This window comes from Muscardinus avellanarius (assembly GCF_963383645.1).
Source record: "Muscardinus avellanarius genome assembly, chromosome: X".
NCBI classification, from domain to species: domain Eukaryota; kingdom Metazoa; phylum Chordata; class Mammalia; order Rodentia; family Gliridae; genus Muscardinus; species Muscardinus avellanarius.
In genome coordinates this window covers 80,996,396-81,015,729 of record NC_137792.1, presented here as the reverse complement: position 1 = coordinate 81,015,729, position 19,334 = coordinate 80,996,396, and the positions used below count along the sequence as shown (strand labels likewise).

Genomic DNA, 19,334 nt, shown 5'->3' with positions numbered 1-19,334 from the left:
TGGATGACAAAGCCAAAATTCTTTTTATTTTCTTTCTTTGAAAGAAAATTTTAGAAGTATAAAGAACAAAGAAAGAAAAGTTTTGTAGAATTTTTAGAAGTAACTCAGTGTTTCTTCCAAATGGTTTTCTAAGCAATTATCAGCAGGTCAGAGAAAGAAAAATACTTTAAAATACAATGACAGATGGCTGTTAGCAAATATGAAAAGTTTTGTGCATACAATGTCATCATGTCATGTCATAGGATGAAGCTACATAGGCTTGAGAAGAGATATTATTGAGAAAAGAATTTATTCAGTCCCATTCTAATGAGGTTTCAAAGGGTAAGAGGAAAGTAGGGGTAATTTGGGATCTATTCAACTTCTGAAGTTGAACTGATTAAAAGCACTAGTATATTTGACATAATATATTTTCTTGTCTCTGTTTAAGGTAGATTCCTGGAGGGAGAGCTGTGGGTACTCCTAGAGGGATAATTGGGATAATTCTTATGTCCTTATAAGAACTTATAATCCTCATACATAAATTTAGGGATATGTTATTATGTTAAAGAAACATCTCAGCTGTATATATAAATGTAGTTTATTTAATATATTTAATATTTATCTGTGTTATATATACACACACACATAACTCAATATAAAGACAAGAAAAAACAGCCTTTAAAACTACTTAATCATTATATACTATGGCAAAATATGACTCTTAGATGTTAGAAAAATAAATTACTTTCAATCCAAATACTATATAATATAAATATGACAATATTACTCTTAAATAAGGTTGCCAAAGGTAAAAAATAGAACATAAAACAAGAAAACAAATAAAATAATCAAAATATCATACATCTTTTCCCCACATGCATACTTTTCTGCATAAGATTTATTTTTTGCTGTAAAACTGATGAGAAAAGTCTTACCTCGAACAGCATCTAAGTAGTGAGCTAAAAGGGGGGCGGAAAGAGTGATTCAATGAATTTTTGGGAGACTGAAACTATACAACACGCACTAATGGTTTACCATCTGTTCCCTGGGAGGACAATGACAAACTGTGAACTTCTGAAATGCCTGCAGCTCAAAAGTTGGTATATTGGCCTGTGTAGTTTATGAATAATATTTTCTCTGGGAGAAATATTAATGGCTTTTCTGTAAGGAAATCTATTAGGCTTCATGAAAAATATCATTTTTCACTAAATATATAAGACCTGCATATTAACATTTCAGTAATAACTTCTGTGAAAGAGCATTAACTTCAACTTATTAGTAATATCTTTTGAAGGGAATTCTGGAGTAGCTACATTTGGTAATCACCACAATATTTAAATCTTCTTATGTGAATGCAATAAACTTACTGTAGTATAGGAAGGTAATTATTTAAGCTACATCTGAATCTCACTCTTCACAATAGTTTTAATAAATCTTAAGTATTTTTCAGTCAGAGAATAAGACTTACTCAACTTTTAGTAAAGCAGTAATGTAGTTTATTAAGATTATAAATTATATATGTAGTATATGCATTATACATTATTTTGGCATGTTCTAACCATTATAACAAAATACTTACACCTAAAAATGAAAGAGATAGTATAGTCTACCTAAGGAATAAAGCTCATAAGCAATGAACTGTGTATCCAGAAGCCAACTCCTTTTACTCTGTGTGAATTTTCTGTCTAGTCATGGAATGGCACAGGAATACTGTGACCCAGTTTTCTTAGCCGAACAATGGGAATTGTACTTGTCCCTCCATATGTACAAGACGACTTTGTGGCAGAGATGTTTATGTGTAAAGGGTTTTAAATTTTTTTTAGTTTGAAAGGAGAATGTTTTATAGTGGAGATCATAATTATTACTAGTCTATTTTGTATTGTGAAGATCACAGGATAGATTATTTCATGGGATTACCCATGGCTACAAACTATTGTCCTAGGCAATATCCTGAAAATTTGTGAAATCATTGGCAAGGTGCTTCAATACTAACTCTCTATATTACTGACAAAGGATAAACAGTTCAACACAAATGTTCTTTTGATAATAGGTCAGGAGTTTCTTCTTCATATACATTAAAGACACCCTCTAATGATAATAAATTGTCCCTTATAAAGTAGTCCCATTTAATGAAATTGCCTCTAAGTGGTTTCAACTGAAACAACCCATACATTTCAAAAGGAAAAAATGGGCAGTGAATATTTTCTTCACAACAAAATCACTTATCTTATTAACTAATGGCACTTTATTCCAATGTATCATCTTTCATATGAGTAACTCAAAGTTCTTGAAAGCATAAAATATAAAGAATACTGAAAGGATGTGAAAGAAAATGACACAAGAAATAAATAGGATATTATCAACACAAGAAGAAATCTCCCAGTTCACAAAACTTTCAAACATGTAGCCAACTGTCCACCTCCTCCAATTTTCCAACCTCAAATTCCAATAAAATCCTTAAAGCTGACTCATTAGACTGTTATTACTACTTCCATTTATGCAATTTACTTTGGTCAAAGAATGGTGTTACTTACCAATTGTGCAGTGGTCGCCCTCCCATCCAGGGCTACACTCACATTTTCCATCTTTGCATTGACCATGTTCAGCACAGTGAGAATGACAGGAGCGTTCCTCACATGTTGGTCCTACCCAGCCTTCTTCACATTGGCAAATTCCCCTTGAGCAGACTCCATGGCTACCACACTCCATGGTACAAAGCTCTGTGGGGAATAAAAAAAAGCATATTAAAATGATTTGTTAAAACCACAATCTTTTGTTTCTGAAAGATATTAGAATTTAGTGAGATTAGTCAGTCACAAAAAGTAAGAAATCAGATGTTCTCCCTAATATGCAAAAGCTAGGGAGGAATGGGTAACAGGAGAAACTTTAGATGAAGAAGGAGATTCTATAGAGGAGCAAATAAGGAGACCTAACTAAGGGGATTGGAGGTGGGAAGAGGGAAAATCTAAAGCACAGGATATACTTAAACAAGCACATCAAAGTCAATCACTCAGCCAAGCATGGGAAGGAGGCATGGGGAGGGAATGGGGTAGAGATTGGGTAAGGGCTAATTGGGTGAGGTGTGCATGTATGTCTCCACCATCATTTATCCCATTAAGATGTATTACTACAATGCACGAATAAAAAAATTTAAAATAATTTTAAAATATCAGTATACAATATCCTTATGAATATTTCATATGATTAAAATATATAAGCAAAACATCACAAAGATCTCTTGGATCTTAGTGAAAATATAAGAAACTTTTTAAGAAAGACAAGCCAGTAAGTATGAAATAAACCCCACACCTTAAGCTAAATTGATTTTGAGAAGTCTATAGAATGATAATGGCATTCAAAGCTTAGAAATGCAAGGAATGTACAATGAATGTCAAGAGGATTTTCCTAACAATTCATTAAGATCACAGATAATGTTGCAAGGATTTTATGGTACTATAAAGAATAATTGGGGGAACCAGCAAAATACTGCCATAACTTCACTAAGGAGAACTTCAATAAATGAAAAGATAAATTTCTGATAAAAATTCATAATATACAAAGGTTAAAGCTGCCAGTGACAAGGATCAACTGATTTCTCTGACCATATAATCAACATTTGTATTTGTTTTAAGCATATAAAATGATCCCTGGTTGATTAAAGTACACATCTGTCTTATCCAAAATGTTCTTCCCTGTTTAAACAATTAGCCAAAATTATTTTCCTTGTCCCTTTGATTTGCTGACTATTAATAAAATCATGACAATAGACAAATGAAAATAAAACTTGGCAGGCCTCTTTCTTGACCTAATTTCCTTGCTAAGAAGAGGTGAGATACTGAGACAACAAAATAAGCTTGGAGCTTAATGGCCATATATTCTTGAAGAAACATAGAGTGTCCTAGAAACTAAAATATCCTTTTCATATTCTCAAGTTCTGGTGTTTAATATTAAGAATTATACCAAAATCATATAGGATGGAAAAGTCTAAGCTTGGCTTAAAACTTCTTGAATCCAAGTGGCACTTTTTTCTGCTATACAGTCTTCTTTTGCAATAAATCTCATTTCCTTTTTGCTAAATAAAATGTCCTCTAACTTTAAATGCCACATTTTGCTTTGTCAGTTAGAAACTGGAACTTTGGAGAATGATGCAATACTCTACTTATTCTTGGCTACATATTGTGAAATTATGTCTCAGTCTTTTGATTGTGAACCTGACTGTCTTGCCCATCCAATAGCATCCTTAATGCCAAAGAATGTTGAAATCCAGACACTGTCTTACAAATTTTTACCACCTGAACCAATAGTTCCCAAATGTCAGGATAAAGTCATCACCCTTAACAAATAAATATTAATTTTCAAAACTCTGAATATATCATTAAAAGTAGTACATATAGAACATTATACTAAGTGAGATTAGTGAGTCACAAAAATTAAAAAAAAAATCAGACACTCTCCCTAATATGGGGAAGTTAAGGAGAAAGTGGATCATAAGAAGAATTTTAGACAAAGGAGAAACCATAGAGGAGAAAATGAGGTGACATAATTGAGGAGAATTGGAGGGAAAAGAGGGAAATTTCCTAATGTACATGATGCATAATAATAAACATATCAACATCAATCAATAAGCCAAATATGAGGAGGAGGGAGGGGGAGGAAATGGGGAGGGAATTGGGTGAGGGCTAAATGAGCAATGTGTACATGTATACCTCTATCACCTTGTGTTCCATTAAGATGCAAGACTACAATGCACCAATTAAAAAAAGAAAAAGCGTATGGTTTGAACTGATTGAATAGCCATGAGAAAATTTATTTATTTTTCCCTTAGATTTTATTTATTTATTTATTTATTTATTTATTTATTTATTTATTTATTTGTGGTACTGGGGATGGAACCACCCAGGGGCATTCTACCTCTGAGCTACATCATCAGCCCTATTTTTTATTCTTTATTTTGGAGCAGGGTCTCACTGAGCTGCAAATGGCCTCACTAAGTAGCTTAGGCTGTCTGCAAACCATGATCCTCCTGTCTTAGCCTCCCAAGTACTGGGATTACAAGTGTGCCCACCACACCTGGCTTCCTTAGACATTTAAACATCATTGGTATGCATTTGCAGTTTGTAATCACTTAAAAAAAGGCAAGTTTGACTATGTGCAGCCACTGGAGTAATTATTTCTACATCTTTGTTCCTACATCATGGCTACTGAAAAAGTATTTCTTGATAAATTAGAAAGCTATTTAAATGTAAAGTTTGGCTCTTTTTTGTCATGATTTGGTATAATGTTAAAATAAATGTATGAAGAAATGCTGAACATCATTAGCAATCAGAAATGCAAATCAAAATTACTCTGAGATTTTGTCTAATTCCAATTACAATGACAATCATTAAAACAACAACAACAAACACTGACAAGAGTGTGGAGATGTCGGAACTCTGATACATTTGTTGGTGGGATTGCAAATTAGTGCAAATACTTTGGAAAACAGTGTAAAGGATGAACTGGGAATGGGAATGAATCTACCATATGACCCAGCAATACCACTTCTGGATATCTACCCAAAAAGAATGGAAACCAAACTATCAGACTAAAATGTATGCTTATCTATATTTATAACCACACAATTCACAGTTGCCAAACTATGGAACCAGCCAAGATGTCCATCAACAGATGAATGGATTACAAAAAATAAGGTATATGTACACAATGGAATTTTACTCAATCATAAAGAAGAAAAAAACTGTGTCATTTACTGGGAAATAGATGGAACTGGAGAATATTAAGAGAGATTAGTCAGTCACAAAAAGTGGAAGATTGAATGTTGTCCCCAATATGTGGAAGCTAGGGAGAAAATTGGTCATAGCAGGGACTCTAGACCAAGAAGAAGAAACTTTAGATGAGTAAAAAAGGCAACTTAACTGAGAGATATGGGAGAGGTGAAGAGGGAAACAAATTAATGTGCATGGTATACACATACAAACTTATCAATCACTAGCCAGGCATGATGGTGCATGCTTGTAATCTTAGGATTTGGGAGGCAGAGACTGGAGCATTGTGGTTCGTGGACAGCCTGAGCTACTTGGCAAGGCACTCAATGAGACTCTGTTTCAAAAAAATAAAAAGACTTAAAAATAAGAGTGGGGGCGTAGCATGGAGGTACAATGCCCCTGGGTTCCATCCCCAGTACTGCAAAATAAATAAATACATAAATAAAATAAAAAATAATGAGTCAAAAATATGGCTGAGGGTGTAGCTCGGAGGTACACTGCCCCTGGGTTCCATCCTCAGTACTATAATTTTAAAAAAGTCAATCACTATGTTGAGAATTGGAAAAAGAGAAGGAGGATGTAGAAGAAATATGGTGGAAACTGGGGGAAGGCTCAATGAGTGCTGTGTGCATGTATGCTTCTACAAGCCTGAATATCATTGAGATATATGATTACAATGCACCAATAAAATTTAAAAAAGTAATAAAGAGCCTGATGTTGTGGCACATGCTTGTAATCCTAGTAGTTGGGAGGCTGAGACAGGAGGATCGCGTAGGTTCAAAGCCAGCACCAGCTACTTACTGAGGCTCTCAGCAACTCAGTGAGACCCTGTTTGCAGATAAAGAATAAAAAATAGGGCTGGGGGTATAGCTCGGAGTTAGAATGCCCCTGGGTTCCATCCCCAGTACCGCAAAAATAAATATATATAAATATATTATATAAAAATAATATATATCATATATAATATATTAAATATAAAATAATATATAATATATAATATATTATTAAAATAAAATATTATATATTATATAATATATAAATATATTATATAAAAATATAATATATATATTACAATTACACTAGAGAGAAATTTCTTTCCCCTTTCACCCTGAAATTTGATGTGTTTTTCCCTCTTAAAAATTTCTGACAATAGTATGTCTCTCTACAAAATGAATTTTCACCAGTCCCCTTGATGTACATTGAAATATTCTATATAATTTTTTGTTTGTGGGTCTGGGGATGGAACCCGGGGCATTTGACCTCTGAGCTATACCTGCTGCCCCATTTTTTATTCTTTACTTTGAAACAGGGTCTCACTAAGTTGCGGAGGGCCTCACTAAGTAGCTGAAGCTGTCTGTGAACCGTGATCCTCAGGTTTCAGCCTCCCGAATGCTGGGATTAAAAGAGTACACGGCCATGCCCTGCTTCTACATGATGTTTTTCTAAAGCCTCTTTATGTAGCAAACAAGTGTCTATATTCCCCGAAGTTCTACAAACAAAAGACAGAAATCTTCAAACATACTTGCACGCCTCAAACATATCTAATGCATACTTCAGTAGAGAAGCCAAAGATGTTTGCTGAAAGGACACTCGGGCAGACTGAGAAATTTACTCTGAATTAGAAAGAGGTCACCCAATTTTCTCTCTATTCAACTCACTTTTTAAGGGCTTTCCATACTTTAGAAAATGAATTCTGGATGGAATCCACGAAAGAGTCAATACTAGCAGTCATCAGGCAATTTCTGAATGGAATCCCCCAGAGAAACAATACTGGCAGCCAGCCATCACGGAATCTCTGAATCTATAGTAGACTCTCACATCCTTAATGAAGAAGGTGAATTCAAAGCATTACAAATACATGAAAAGGAGCTCTTTGTCAAAGACGTAGGCAAAGGCTTCATAGACATTTACAAAGATTTCACCATTGTCTAGCAGACCATGCATCTATAATTTATTTCCTCTATAAATAAATATGACAAAGAGAAAAGAAATATAAAGAACTTGGAGTCAACAAAATCTTTTCTCATCTATAGATTTTCCTTCTTTGTCTAGAGTCCTTTCTGCTCCCCAATTTCTTTCTAGTTTTGGCATATAAGGAGAACATCTGCCCTTTTACTTTTTGTGACTGACTAATCTCACTTATCATAACGTTCTTCAGTTCTATCCATTTCCCTGAAAATAACATAATTCTGTTCTTTATGGCTGAGTAAAATTCCTGTGTACATATCTCATAATTTTGGAATCCATTCATCTGTTGATAGACATTTGGCTGCTTCCAGATGAATTGCCTATCTTTTATTATCCAATTACAAACCGGTTCTTTCTCCCAATTTCACTATTTTTGTTCATACCAGAATAATATTCTTGGTTTCCAAGATGAGAAATCTTTCTTAGCATTATGCCTTTATCTTCTCATTGTAATGTAGCCTTGGGTAAGTCACTAAATTTCTTCTGTGTTTTGTTTTCACATTTAACAATTGGAGTCATTGCTAGGATCAAATGAGTAAATACATGTAAATTGGAATAATTGTGAGTACATAATAAAGGCTACAATATTGTTAGAAAGCATAATTTACTCTCTGTCCATAGACTTAACTGGGCCTTCATCAACTTTTGTCTTTAGTCTCACAAATGCTTCCATATTGGTTTCTCTAATGCTCTGTTTTCTTTTAAACATTTCCCACAAAATCCTAAGTGTGAATAATGGAATCTTAGGGCATACTTGGAAAACTTTGACATTCATCTAGTCATCCCCTAACTTTGCCATACAAACATTCTACAAATTTTCAGTAGTTTCACCAAAGAAATTTTATTTTTATACACTCATATCAGAAATTAATTTGTTAATTTGAACTTAAATCTGCTGTCCTCTTTGTTTTGCCAATTGGTTCTATCTTTTCATAATTTTCTTGTTTTAATATTTTGCTACAGATGAGTTTGACTGCTTGCCTTCTGCTAGAATCACCCTTTCTTTTCATTCACCAGAGGCTCCGTGATGTTTTTCCTTCTTTCTTCAATTCTCTTCCCATAGCCTATTTCGTCTAAAGGATACTTCCATTTTTAACTTGAGTGACACTTTCTTCAGCAAACAGTCCATGATCTATAATACTCTAAGGCAGGGATGATATCTTCTTCTGTACTCTGAGACAGACTTATTATTATATACATTATGGCTATTATTCATATCATTTTCACTGTATCTTATAGATATGCATTATTCTCCCTACTCGAAGTTGATAAAAAGTTGCTGAATATCAATCTTTTTTTCTTTCTCCCACTTTTTATTACATGATAAACACTCAATAATAATTGTGAAATTATTTGATTAATTTAGCAAATTGGATATATTTAGCCAATTGGAACTTGATATATGTTGATTGAACAAATTACAGATAAACATAAAAGTGTCTGACTGAAGTTTTCAGTCTGGGTGACTAGAAAAAATTTGATGCCCTTGAGAGAAATCAGAAGGTCTAGAAAAGGCAGCGATGAGGATGAGGGTTGCATTTGGTTTGGGATGTATTGTTTTCAAGGTATTGGCAAAGGATGTAGACCATAGCTATTTACTAAGCTAAGATTTTGTTCTTCATGCAGAATCATAGCTATTTACTAAGATTCCATTTTTCTAGTTTATACTTGTGTCTATGTACGCTCTATGCTAGATTGGAACTACTGATATTGCTGTTGTGGATATAAAAGAAGGCAGGAGAAAGGGTAGAGCAAGATGACAGTAGAGAAAGATTCTTCAATAATCCCCTCCCACAGAAACATCATTTTGAATGCACCAAACTACCTTCATAAGAATTACATATACCAAGCGATAAGCTAAAAAACCTGGTTTTAGCATAATATCTACTGACACATTATAGAAAGCATGAAGGCAAGATCTGCCTGAAGGATCCCTCCCCAACTCTAAGCAACTAAGTAAATATATACATGCATCTGCTTAGGGGAGGAAGAGCGAATTAAGTCCAGGTCTTAGACTTGACATGTGGTACCATGACCACCACAGTGAAACCCAGTGTTGGGTAGAGCTTTGTCCCCAAGTCAGTGCCCGGTAACTAAGCCTCTGGACCCACATTGGACAGGTGGCCAAAAGACTGCCTCACTATGCTTCCCTCCAAACTTGGGCAGCACAGAGCTGAGCAGAACTCCATCAGCTGCGAGGTAGAATGGAGTAATGAGTGTGGGGATAAACTCCTGCTGAGATTTTAAAAGCCAGTTATCACAGGTTAAAAACTCTGGTCAGGCGTGGTGGCACACACTTGTAATCCCCACGCTTGGTAGACCGAGACAGGAGGATCACGCTGGTTTGAAGCCCGCTTTGGGGCTTAAGAGACCCTGTTTCCAAAAATAAAAAAGTATATAATAGGTCTGGGAGTGTAGCCCAGAGGTAGAAGGGCTTCCAGGAACCCCAGTACCACCAAAATAAATAAATAAATAAATAAATAAATAAATAAATAAATAAATAAAATAAAAGAAGCTAAAAACTCGACCCCCCGAAAACTAGTAATACAATTATTAGAGAACAAAAGTGTAGTGTTTCTCATAGTGTTTCTCTGAGACTTGGTTTCAAAATTTTAAGATCACCAGGAGAACCCGGCACACTCCTGTAATCCCAGTACTTGGAAGGCTGTGACAGAATGATCACAGGTTTGAAGTCAGCCTCAGCAACTTAGTGAGAACCTATTTCAAAATTAAAGAATCAAATAGACCTGGAGGTGTGGATTGGAGGTAGAATGCCCCTGTGTTCTATCCCCATTATCTCACACACACACACACACACACAAAAAAAAAAAAAAAAAAAAAAAAGAACACCAAGAGAATTCAAAATTCAAAGTAGAGAAGCAGCTTCTTTCCACTCGGTTATCACCCATATTATTGGGAAATTCTTTTCTAGCATTTTCATGTACTAAGCCAAATATTCCAAGAAACCAATGTGTCTTTTAAATTGAAACAATGAGTATACCTAAAATTTTCTGAGAGAATAAATCTTAAGTGCTTTCATCACATACACAAAAGTAGCTGTTTGAGGTGATGTAGTGTTAACTAACATGATTGTAGTCATCATTTCACAAGGTATAGACATATCAAATCATCACATTGTAATCTTAAGTATATACAGTTTTGTTTGTGAATTATACTTCAATAAAACTAAAATAAAATCTAAAAAGAAACAATTTGAAATATAAATAATCAATTAGTAAGTTTTGGAATTTGAAAACTATAGAGTATATTCACAAATAAAAAATAAATATATTAGAAATGAAAGTATCCACTTAATCTTTTTAATTTTAGCATCTAAGTCCAGGCTGAGGTTTATTTGGTTGGCTCTTTCATTACTTATAAAAAGTAATGGAAGTAAAATGTCTTATTTTGATTTTAATATATTCAAACACATTTCGGATTTTACTTAACACGCTTAAATATTGAAACAGCTTTTAAAAGTTACCATTTAAAACAAAAAAATCATTTTCATTATGAAAGCACTCTGATTTTACTTCCCCTGCATATTTAAATGATAGCTTTTTTAGAGCTATCCAAACCCTGTAACTGTCAAAATCTTAACTTTTCACTTTTTAATAAAAATGATTTCCATAAATATTAGCAATTAATCTAACCTGAATCTCAATATAGTTTCATATTGGAAGCTGTAAAAATTCACTATGTTTAATAAAAAAGTTTTTCAATTTAAATATACTTTGCATTTGTTAAGCTTGCATGATAATTTCAACAATGTTCATAGGTTCATTAAATTGCCTTCCTGCTGGGTCCAGGATAAAAATCTAATTTCACTTTTGAGCAATTGAGTTAAGAAAAGATTTCAAAATCACAAAGTGATTTTTGAATGACACCAAGTGAAATGATTAGAAACTAGCCAAGCAGATTGCTTTGAAGTTGACTTAAAAGAAAAAAAGATTGTTTACATTTATGTTAACTTAAAATACGTGACTATTTTGATAGATCTGTAACTTTGATTTTCATATTTATCTCTTAAATATTTATAATTTTGAAGATCAGTAATTTATCCTTATGTTCAACTTTCATACATTTCACAAATATTTGTTAGCTGTGTACCTTGCAAATGATAGACATGGAACAATAAAAACAGATATATCCAAAGCCTTCTTGGAGCATAAAATATACTATATGAACACTCCAAGAAAATCTCTTGGGAGGATCACAGGTTTGAGGCCAGTATGCAATGACTTAGAGAGATTCTGTTTCAAAATAAAAAATAAAAAGAAATGGAGATATATCTCAGTGGGAGAATACTCCTCAGTTTAATCTCCAGTAGCATGCACACATGCACCCAGAAACACACACACACACACACAAACACACACATAAAAGGTAAAGTATAACTACAAAGTGAAAAATACTGTGAAAGAGCAATGCAGAGTGTAGTATGGTACATACCAGGGTGACCAAATTTAATTTGGGGATGAGAGTATTTAAAACTCTTTCAGGCTTTGGCATTTCAACTAAAACTTGTAAGATTAGTGGGTATATGCATATGGTAGTGGAAGAAACTGAATGGATAATACATGAATTAAGCAATATGAGATGGATCTGGAGAAATAGAGATAAGAGAATTCTGGGCCTTATAAACCTTTCTAAAATTTTTGGAATTTATAAAATTAGTAATGGAAAAACATTTAACAATAATGGATAAAATACAATATGTATTAAGAAATCAGGTATGTATTAAATTTCTTTTTATATTATAAAATTCTAACATATGAACACAAGTATTAAAATATTAAAAATTATTAGATGGGTAAAGAAGGCAACCTAACTAAGGAGGATGTGAGGGAAGAAAGAAACTCCCTAATGTAAATGATATAGACTCACAGATATATCAATCACTAAGTCAAACATGAGAAGGAGGGAGGAAGGAGGGAATGGGATGGAAATTTGAGAAGAGCCAAATGAATAATGTGTGCATGTATACCTCTACCATCTTGTAATCCATTAAAATGTATGATTACAATGCACCAATAAAAATATAAAAAATACAAAATAAGCTAAGATCATAAAAATTGTTTTAATATAGAGAATGGTAAAAAGATACAAAGATATCACTTAGGAGACTACTGTAAGAGTATAGGAAAGAGACAATGGTTGTTGAGCTTATGGTGGACATAATAGAGACAGGGAGAAATGAATATACTCAAAACTTTTATGGACTTCCAGGAAGATGGCGACTGAGGGAAGTAGCATGTCTCAGTCCTGCTGACACTTGAGCTCTATTGCTGTGAAAACAGCATCTTAACAAGCGAAAATAATCAGCAAAAAATTGAACAAAGCAATGAAAAATTGAGAGGAGGTGAAAACCATGGTAGAAGACATAACAGATGACAGAAAATTATCTCCTCCACTTCTGATGGCTGCAGCCATAGAGCCCATAGTGGCACCATCTTGCCTAACTGCCCAATGGACTGCTGGCACTGCAGCCTCCAGGGAGCCCCAGCAAAAAAGCCAACAACTTTATGTGAAGTAAGCAGCTGTACCTTATCAGAACTGGAAGCAGGTGGCACCTTGCTATACTCTCCACAGAGATCCTACTGCACAGACACCTGGCTAGAACCTGTGGAAGTGGGAGCTGAGCTCACCACATCCTCCAGAGATTTGAAGCAGCACTCAACAATACCATATGTGAACTAGCTATCTCTACAGGAGACCACACAGTGTGGCCTCCAGGACTCACTGTAGCAAGCTCACAAGGTCTGAGACTTTGAGAATCACCCTGGTGAAGATGGGGTTCGAGGCTGCTATTCAACACAGCAGGCGCACAGATTAGCAAAGAGCCCCCAGGCCAATCAGGCAGTCCCAGTGCATAATGCTGTAGGAGGGCCTCCGGGGATCATCAAAGATGACCCAATCATGCAGACCAGGGAGAAGTCAGACCAACCCAGCCACATACGTGGAGAACATGGACCCCTATGTATACACTGGGTTTGGTCCCAAAAGCTCCCACCATCTACTTAGGCCAGTAGAGATGCAAACTTAGAATCTGTGGAAAGTATGGAGACTAGAGCTTACACTATATATAGCCCTGGAGATACCAGACAACTGGATAGACAGACTTAGGGATAGCCCCTGTTGAGAGATCAGAGACACAGGCTTGCAGTGGGAGAGGTACCATGACATTCCGTGCCTGCAGAGACAGAGACACCAGACCAGGGTCCCAATCATTGAAGAAGACCAAAATTTAGGGCTACAAACAGACATTATTACAATAGGTTACAAAGCAAATAAGAACACTTGGAATATGCATAAGAACCTAGTAAAGAAAGTAAAATTTGAATGGCTACAAAAATTCACCCAGATCCAGGAGAACTGCAGGGGCCAATTCGGATCAGTATTCATATATTTGCAGGGTTTTTTCATTTTGTTGTTGTTGTTTTTCCCTCTGTTTGTTTGTTCTCTTCCCCACCACTTTTAAAAGACCCTTCGCAAGCTGGTATGGTGGCACATGCTTATAATTCCAGTACTTGGGAGGCTGAGACAGGAGGATTGTATAGATTTGAAGCCAGCCTTAAATACTTAGTGAAGCTCTCAGCAACTTAGTGAGACCCTGTTTCAAAATAAACTATAAAATAGGTTGGGATGTAGCCCGGAGGTAGAAGGTCCCTGGGTTCCATCCCCAGTACCACACACACACACACACACACACACACACACACACACACAAACACACACACACACTAAATAAATACATGAAATAAATAGAAAATAAATAAAAGATCCTTCCTTATTTCACTGACATCTATTCTCTCATCCCTTATTTTTTTTGTCTTCAACTTAATTTCACTATTCCTAAATACTCTACACTGGTTAATATATTTCTCCTATATATCCACTATCTGTAATCTCTACTCAAGCTCTCATTCTATTCCATCCTATCTGCTACTTTACTCTGTTCCTTAATTTACTACTTCAGCATCTTTCTCCTCACTCAACCTTCATCACTGAATAAAACACAACTTACCATTGTACATACCAGCTGACACTGACAGAGTGAAAGAAAGCTATCAAAGGCAACAAAGATATAAACCTAAGAAACTTGAAATAATGAGAAGAAAGAATAGCAAGGAATCAATGAGCTCCCACAACCCCACAATAACGGAACGCACTAACACAGAATTGCATAGATCGTCAGGACAAATCAGAACTTGAATAGTAGAAATCATACAGGATTTCTGAAAAAAATTGGAGAGAACCTGAAAGAAATAAAGGAAAAAATAAACAAAGAATCTGACACCCTAAACAGGAATCAAAGAAACTCTGATGGAAGTGAAGAAATTAATTCAATCAATGAAGTAAAGACATTAATACTAAGTATAAACAGTAGAAAAGGCCACATGAAAAATAGAATCTCACTTTTTGATGACAACTGGTCAGAAATAAACATATAGTATATAACTTAGAAAAAACAAATTGACAGCATAAATTGGACATTGAAGAGATACTGGCCTATCTTCAAAGAGCTAACCTAATAGTCATCGAAGGGGAAATATGAGCTGAGACCAAATGGTTCAACAATCTTTTCAAAGAAGTAATATTAGAATAATTTTCAAAATATAGAAAAAAATTTTGATACACATGTGCAGAAAACCTATAGAACCCCTTTAAGACAAGACCAAAGTAAAAGGTTCACCATGCCATATAATAGTCAAACTGACTAACATAGAGACGAAATAAAGAATCTAAAAGGCGACAAAAGCAAAATACAAAGCAACATTCAGAGGCAAACCAATTAGAATCACTCCAGACTTTTCAAGTCAAGTTAAGAAAGCCAGGAGGGCCTGAAGCATCATGTTCCAAACTGTGAAAGAAAGCAACAAACAGAAGCTGGGCATGGTGGCTGAAAGAATTTATGTTTTTCAAACAAGCACTAGAGAATACTCAAAAAGGTTAATTACAAAGAACCAGAGAAATGATAATTTCTATTAAACAAACAAATAAGCAAATAAGAACAAAACCTGCTTCAAAGAAAAGTTAAAAGTCAAAATATTAGGAATTAAAAATTATCTCTCGAGTCCAATGATTCAAAATGGCAACTGAGGGACACAGCACTTCTCAGTAGCTGGAACAAAGTTCAACTACTTAGAAAGCAGAGTCTTAATCAACAAAATAAATACATCCCAGGAACCAAAACAGATCCAGGTACCTCGGCAGAAACCCTGAACTCGAAGAAGAAGAACAAAGATCGGACACCAGGCCTGCTGCAGATACAATTAGGACGACTGCCGGCGGGCTGCCTGCGCGGCTGCCTGCCAGCCCAAACTGCACTCCCGAGCCCTGACTGAAATCACCATGGCAAGATAATCCAAGACTGAAAATGGACATAGAGCATCATCTTAAGCAGCGAGCAGCACCCATGTCAGAATTCTGTGTGCTCACCAGTGACTGGATCACAACAGCACAGAGACTCCCACGGACGCCTGAACCAAGGAAGCCAGGTACCTGAGTGCGTCCAGGGAAAGTGCGGGTCCTAGCGTGCGCCCCAGGCCCAGCACTGGCCCAGGGCATCTGTCCCATGCCTCAGAACCCAGCACTGTCTTTGCATACCCTGTCTGCGCCCCCGGACCCCTGCTAGTAGTCAATGCCTGCGCCTTCGCCACTCCTAAATCGGAGCTTACCTTGTGTGCCTAGCCCCCGCCCCCTACTGGAGCACAGACACTCACCTTGCCAGAGGCCTGCTTTCCAGTTGGCGAAGGCTCTGTGCGCCCGTGAAACCTCCTCGGGCCCCCAGCTTCTAAGCCCCGTGGGAGGCAGAGATCATTGCTGGACACCGCGCAGGGCCTGAGCACCTGGATCCTTGTGCACCTATCCCGCGCCCCTGGCCCACCGCTGGGAGTTCCTGCCCACCCGGTAGCCTGATACTCAGTTTTAGTCTATGGTACAGCTCAATGCACCTTGGAGGAGCATAGCAGCAGGCACTAGGTAGCTGCACCCACTCACACCTGGGTCCAGTAATAGCAGCGCACCCAGCCAGAAATCTCAGAATAAGCAGAGCTCTGGCAGTAAGTGTGGGCATCCAGGAACCAGCATTCCTTTGCCCAGGGTACATCTTGGGACCACACCGGCTAGCCCAGTTAGAATTTCCAGAGACACAGGAAAATCCATTGAGACACAATATCTGCACAGGACCTCAGGGGGAGGTTCCAAGTCTACTTTGGATATCCTCCACTCCTGCTGTAGGGAAGCACAGACTAGAGTCTAGGGTGGTGAGTGCAGAGGTGCTGACTACAGGTTGGAATTACGCAGAACCCGAGAATTGTACAGGTGCTGACTACAGGTTGGAATTACGCAGAACCCGAGAATTGTACAGAATCTAATAACAGTGATACCAGACATCCTTACACATAAACCCAAAGCAGTTAAAGGAAAGAAAGGTGTCCAAACACCCAGAGTGACCTAAGAAGATAAAAATAGAGTACAAAGAAAACTAAGAGACATTGGATTATATTCTGTAAGCTACCAAAGCAGTCATATATGCAAATAGTATATGTACCTGACCCCATATTGGTAAATAAGTAGGACTTTTTTTTTTCTTTTATTGTGGATGTTTTGTTTTGTTTTGCTTTTACAGTGCTTTTGTTTTGGTATGGTTATTGCTGTTTTATATTTTATATATTTTTTCTTTCCCCATCCTTCTTTTACTTTAACTTGTTCATATATATATATATATATATATATATATATATATATACATACATATTTGATAGTTTGCCTTATTTTCTGATTTCACACAGCTGCTAGTTCCTTTTATTTTATTCTTGTCCTTTTTTCCTCTTTCTTCCTCTTTCCTTCCTTTTTTTGTCCTCCTCCCTTTGATTGGTCTTTCCTTTCTTTTTCTTGGATTACATAATAGTCTTGGTATCTTTTGTGGATTTTTTTTGTTTGTCTTCTCCTTCCATCACCGCTCTTACAAACTTCCCCACACTAACCTATATACTCTTCTCCCCCAAAACTTTTCCCCATAATATACCTCCTTTATTAATACTCAGAGTATTTCATATATCCATACTTACTCTACTAACGACAAGAGTCCTACTAGTTAACTCTCTCTCATTCTCAGGAAGATATTACCTTATCATACTTGAAGTCTTTCTCAACCTAAACATATCCTCTACTTAATCTGACTCCTTTACCCATCACCCCAGCTCCTCCCACATCACCCACCCTTAACACTGGAAAAGCTCTGCTGACTTGCCGATACCACTAAACTCCTAATATTAAGATTGGACTAAGCATAATACTCACAAACGATGGTTAGAAACCAGAAAAACAGGACAGAGAACGCTACAAATATGAGATCCAGGAATTATGAAGAGACCAGAAATCACAAATACTGACCTACTAGAAATGCAAGAAGGGGAATTCAGAATCTTGATGTACAGTATGATGAAAGGATTTAAAACAAGTCTAGAGGAGGTGAAAGGTGAGTTAGAATTACTAAAAAAGAATCAGAAAGAGGTCTGGAATGAAATGAAAGAGGCAATAAGTGAAATGAAGACAGCAATAGAAAGAAATTCTGGAAGATTAGATGAAATGGAAAACAGTATATCAATATTAGAAGACAGTACATCCCAAACTGAAAACACAGTCAGCGATATACAGAAATCTTTACAGCAACAAAACCTAAACATCCAGCAAATATGGGATAATATGAAGTGTCTTAACTTACAGATAATAGGCATTGAAGAAGGGATAGAGGTACGTACCAAGGGCATCTGTAATCTCTTCAAGGAAATAATACCAGAGAATTTTCCAAAAATGGTAAGAGACTTGGACCTTCATGTCCAGGAGGCATACAGAACTCCACTGAGACAGGACCAAAGAAAGACCACTCCACGCAACATAATAACCAAAATGACCAACATAGAGGCCAAGGAAGGAATCTTAAAAGCAGTGAGAACAAAAGGACGGGTGACATATAGAGGCAAAACAATAAGAATCACCGCAGAATATACAACCCAGGTCATGAATACTAGGAGAGACTGGTACGATGTGATTCAGACCCTGGGAGAAAATAACTTCCAACCAAAATTAATCTATCCGACAAAATTACTATTCAAGATCAATGGTGAAACCAAAGTCTTTCAGGATAAACAGAATCTCAAAAAAATTCATGAATTCAAAGCCAACACTAGAGAAAATTCTTAAAGAAATAAACCATAAGGAAGAAAAAAGAAGCAAACTTCAGAATCAGAGAAGAAAGTAAGTTAATAAGTGGGCCATTTAAGTAAAGAAGAAAGATCAAACCACCCAAAAATAGAACACAAAATGGCAGAAAACAAAAATTATATTTCAATAATATCTCTTAATGTCAAAGGACTTAACTCACCAATCAAAAGACATAGACTGGCAATGTGGATTAAGAAACAAAATCCAAATATATGCTGTCTGCAAGAAACTCACCTTACAGCCAAAGACATTCACAGACTGAAAGTGAAAGGATGGAAAAAGATATACCATGCTACTGGAGACCAAAAAAGAGCAGGGGTAGCAACCCTGATATCCAACAAAACAGACTTTAAACTAAAACACATCAAAAGAGACAAATCAGGGCACCTC

General features: G+C 36.1%; 1 protein-coding gene across 3 annotated transcripts in view; it reads right to left on the bottom strand.

Annotated features, from left to right (window-relative positions):
- The window catches only part of TENM1 (teneurin transmembrane protein 1), a gene marked incomplete at both ends in the record, with an annotated part of 892,332 nt that overhangs the window by 301,254 nt on the left and 571,744 nt on the right, over nt 1-19,334 (bottom strand). For all 3 annotated transcript variants that reach the window (XM_080719098.1, XM_080719100.1, XM_080719099.1), the window contains 2 exons: nt 915-938; nt 2,514-2,699. In XM_080719098.1, the coding sequence (XP_080575224.1) occupies nt 915-938; nt 2,514-2,699 (210 nt within the window). The remainder of the gene's footprint in view (nt 1-914; nt 939-2,513; nt 2,700-19,334) is intronic.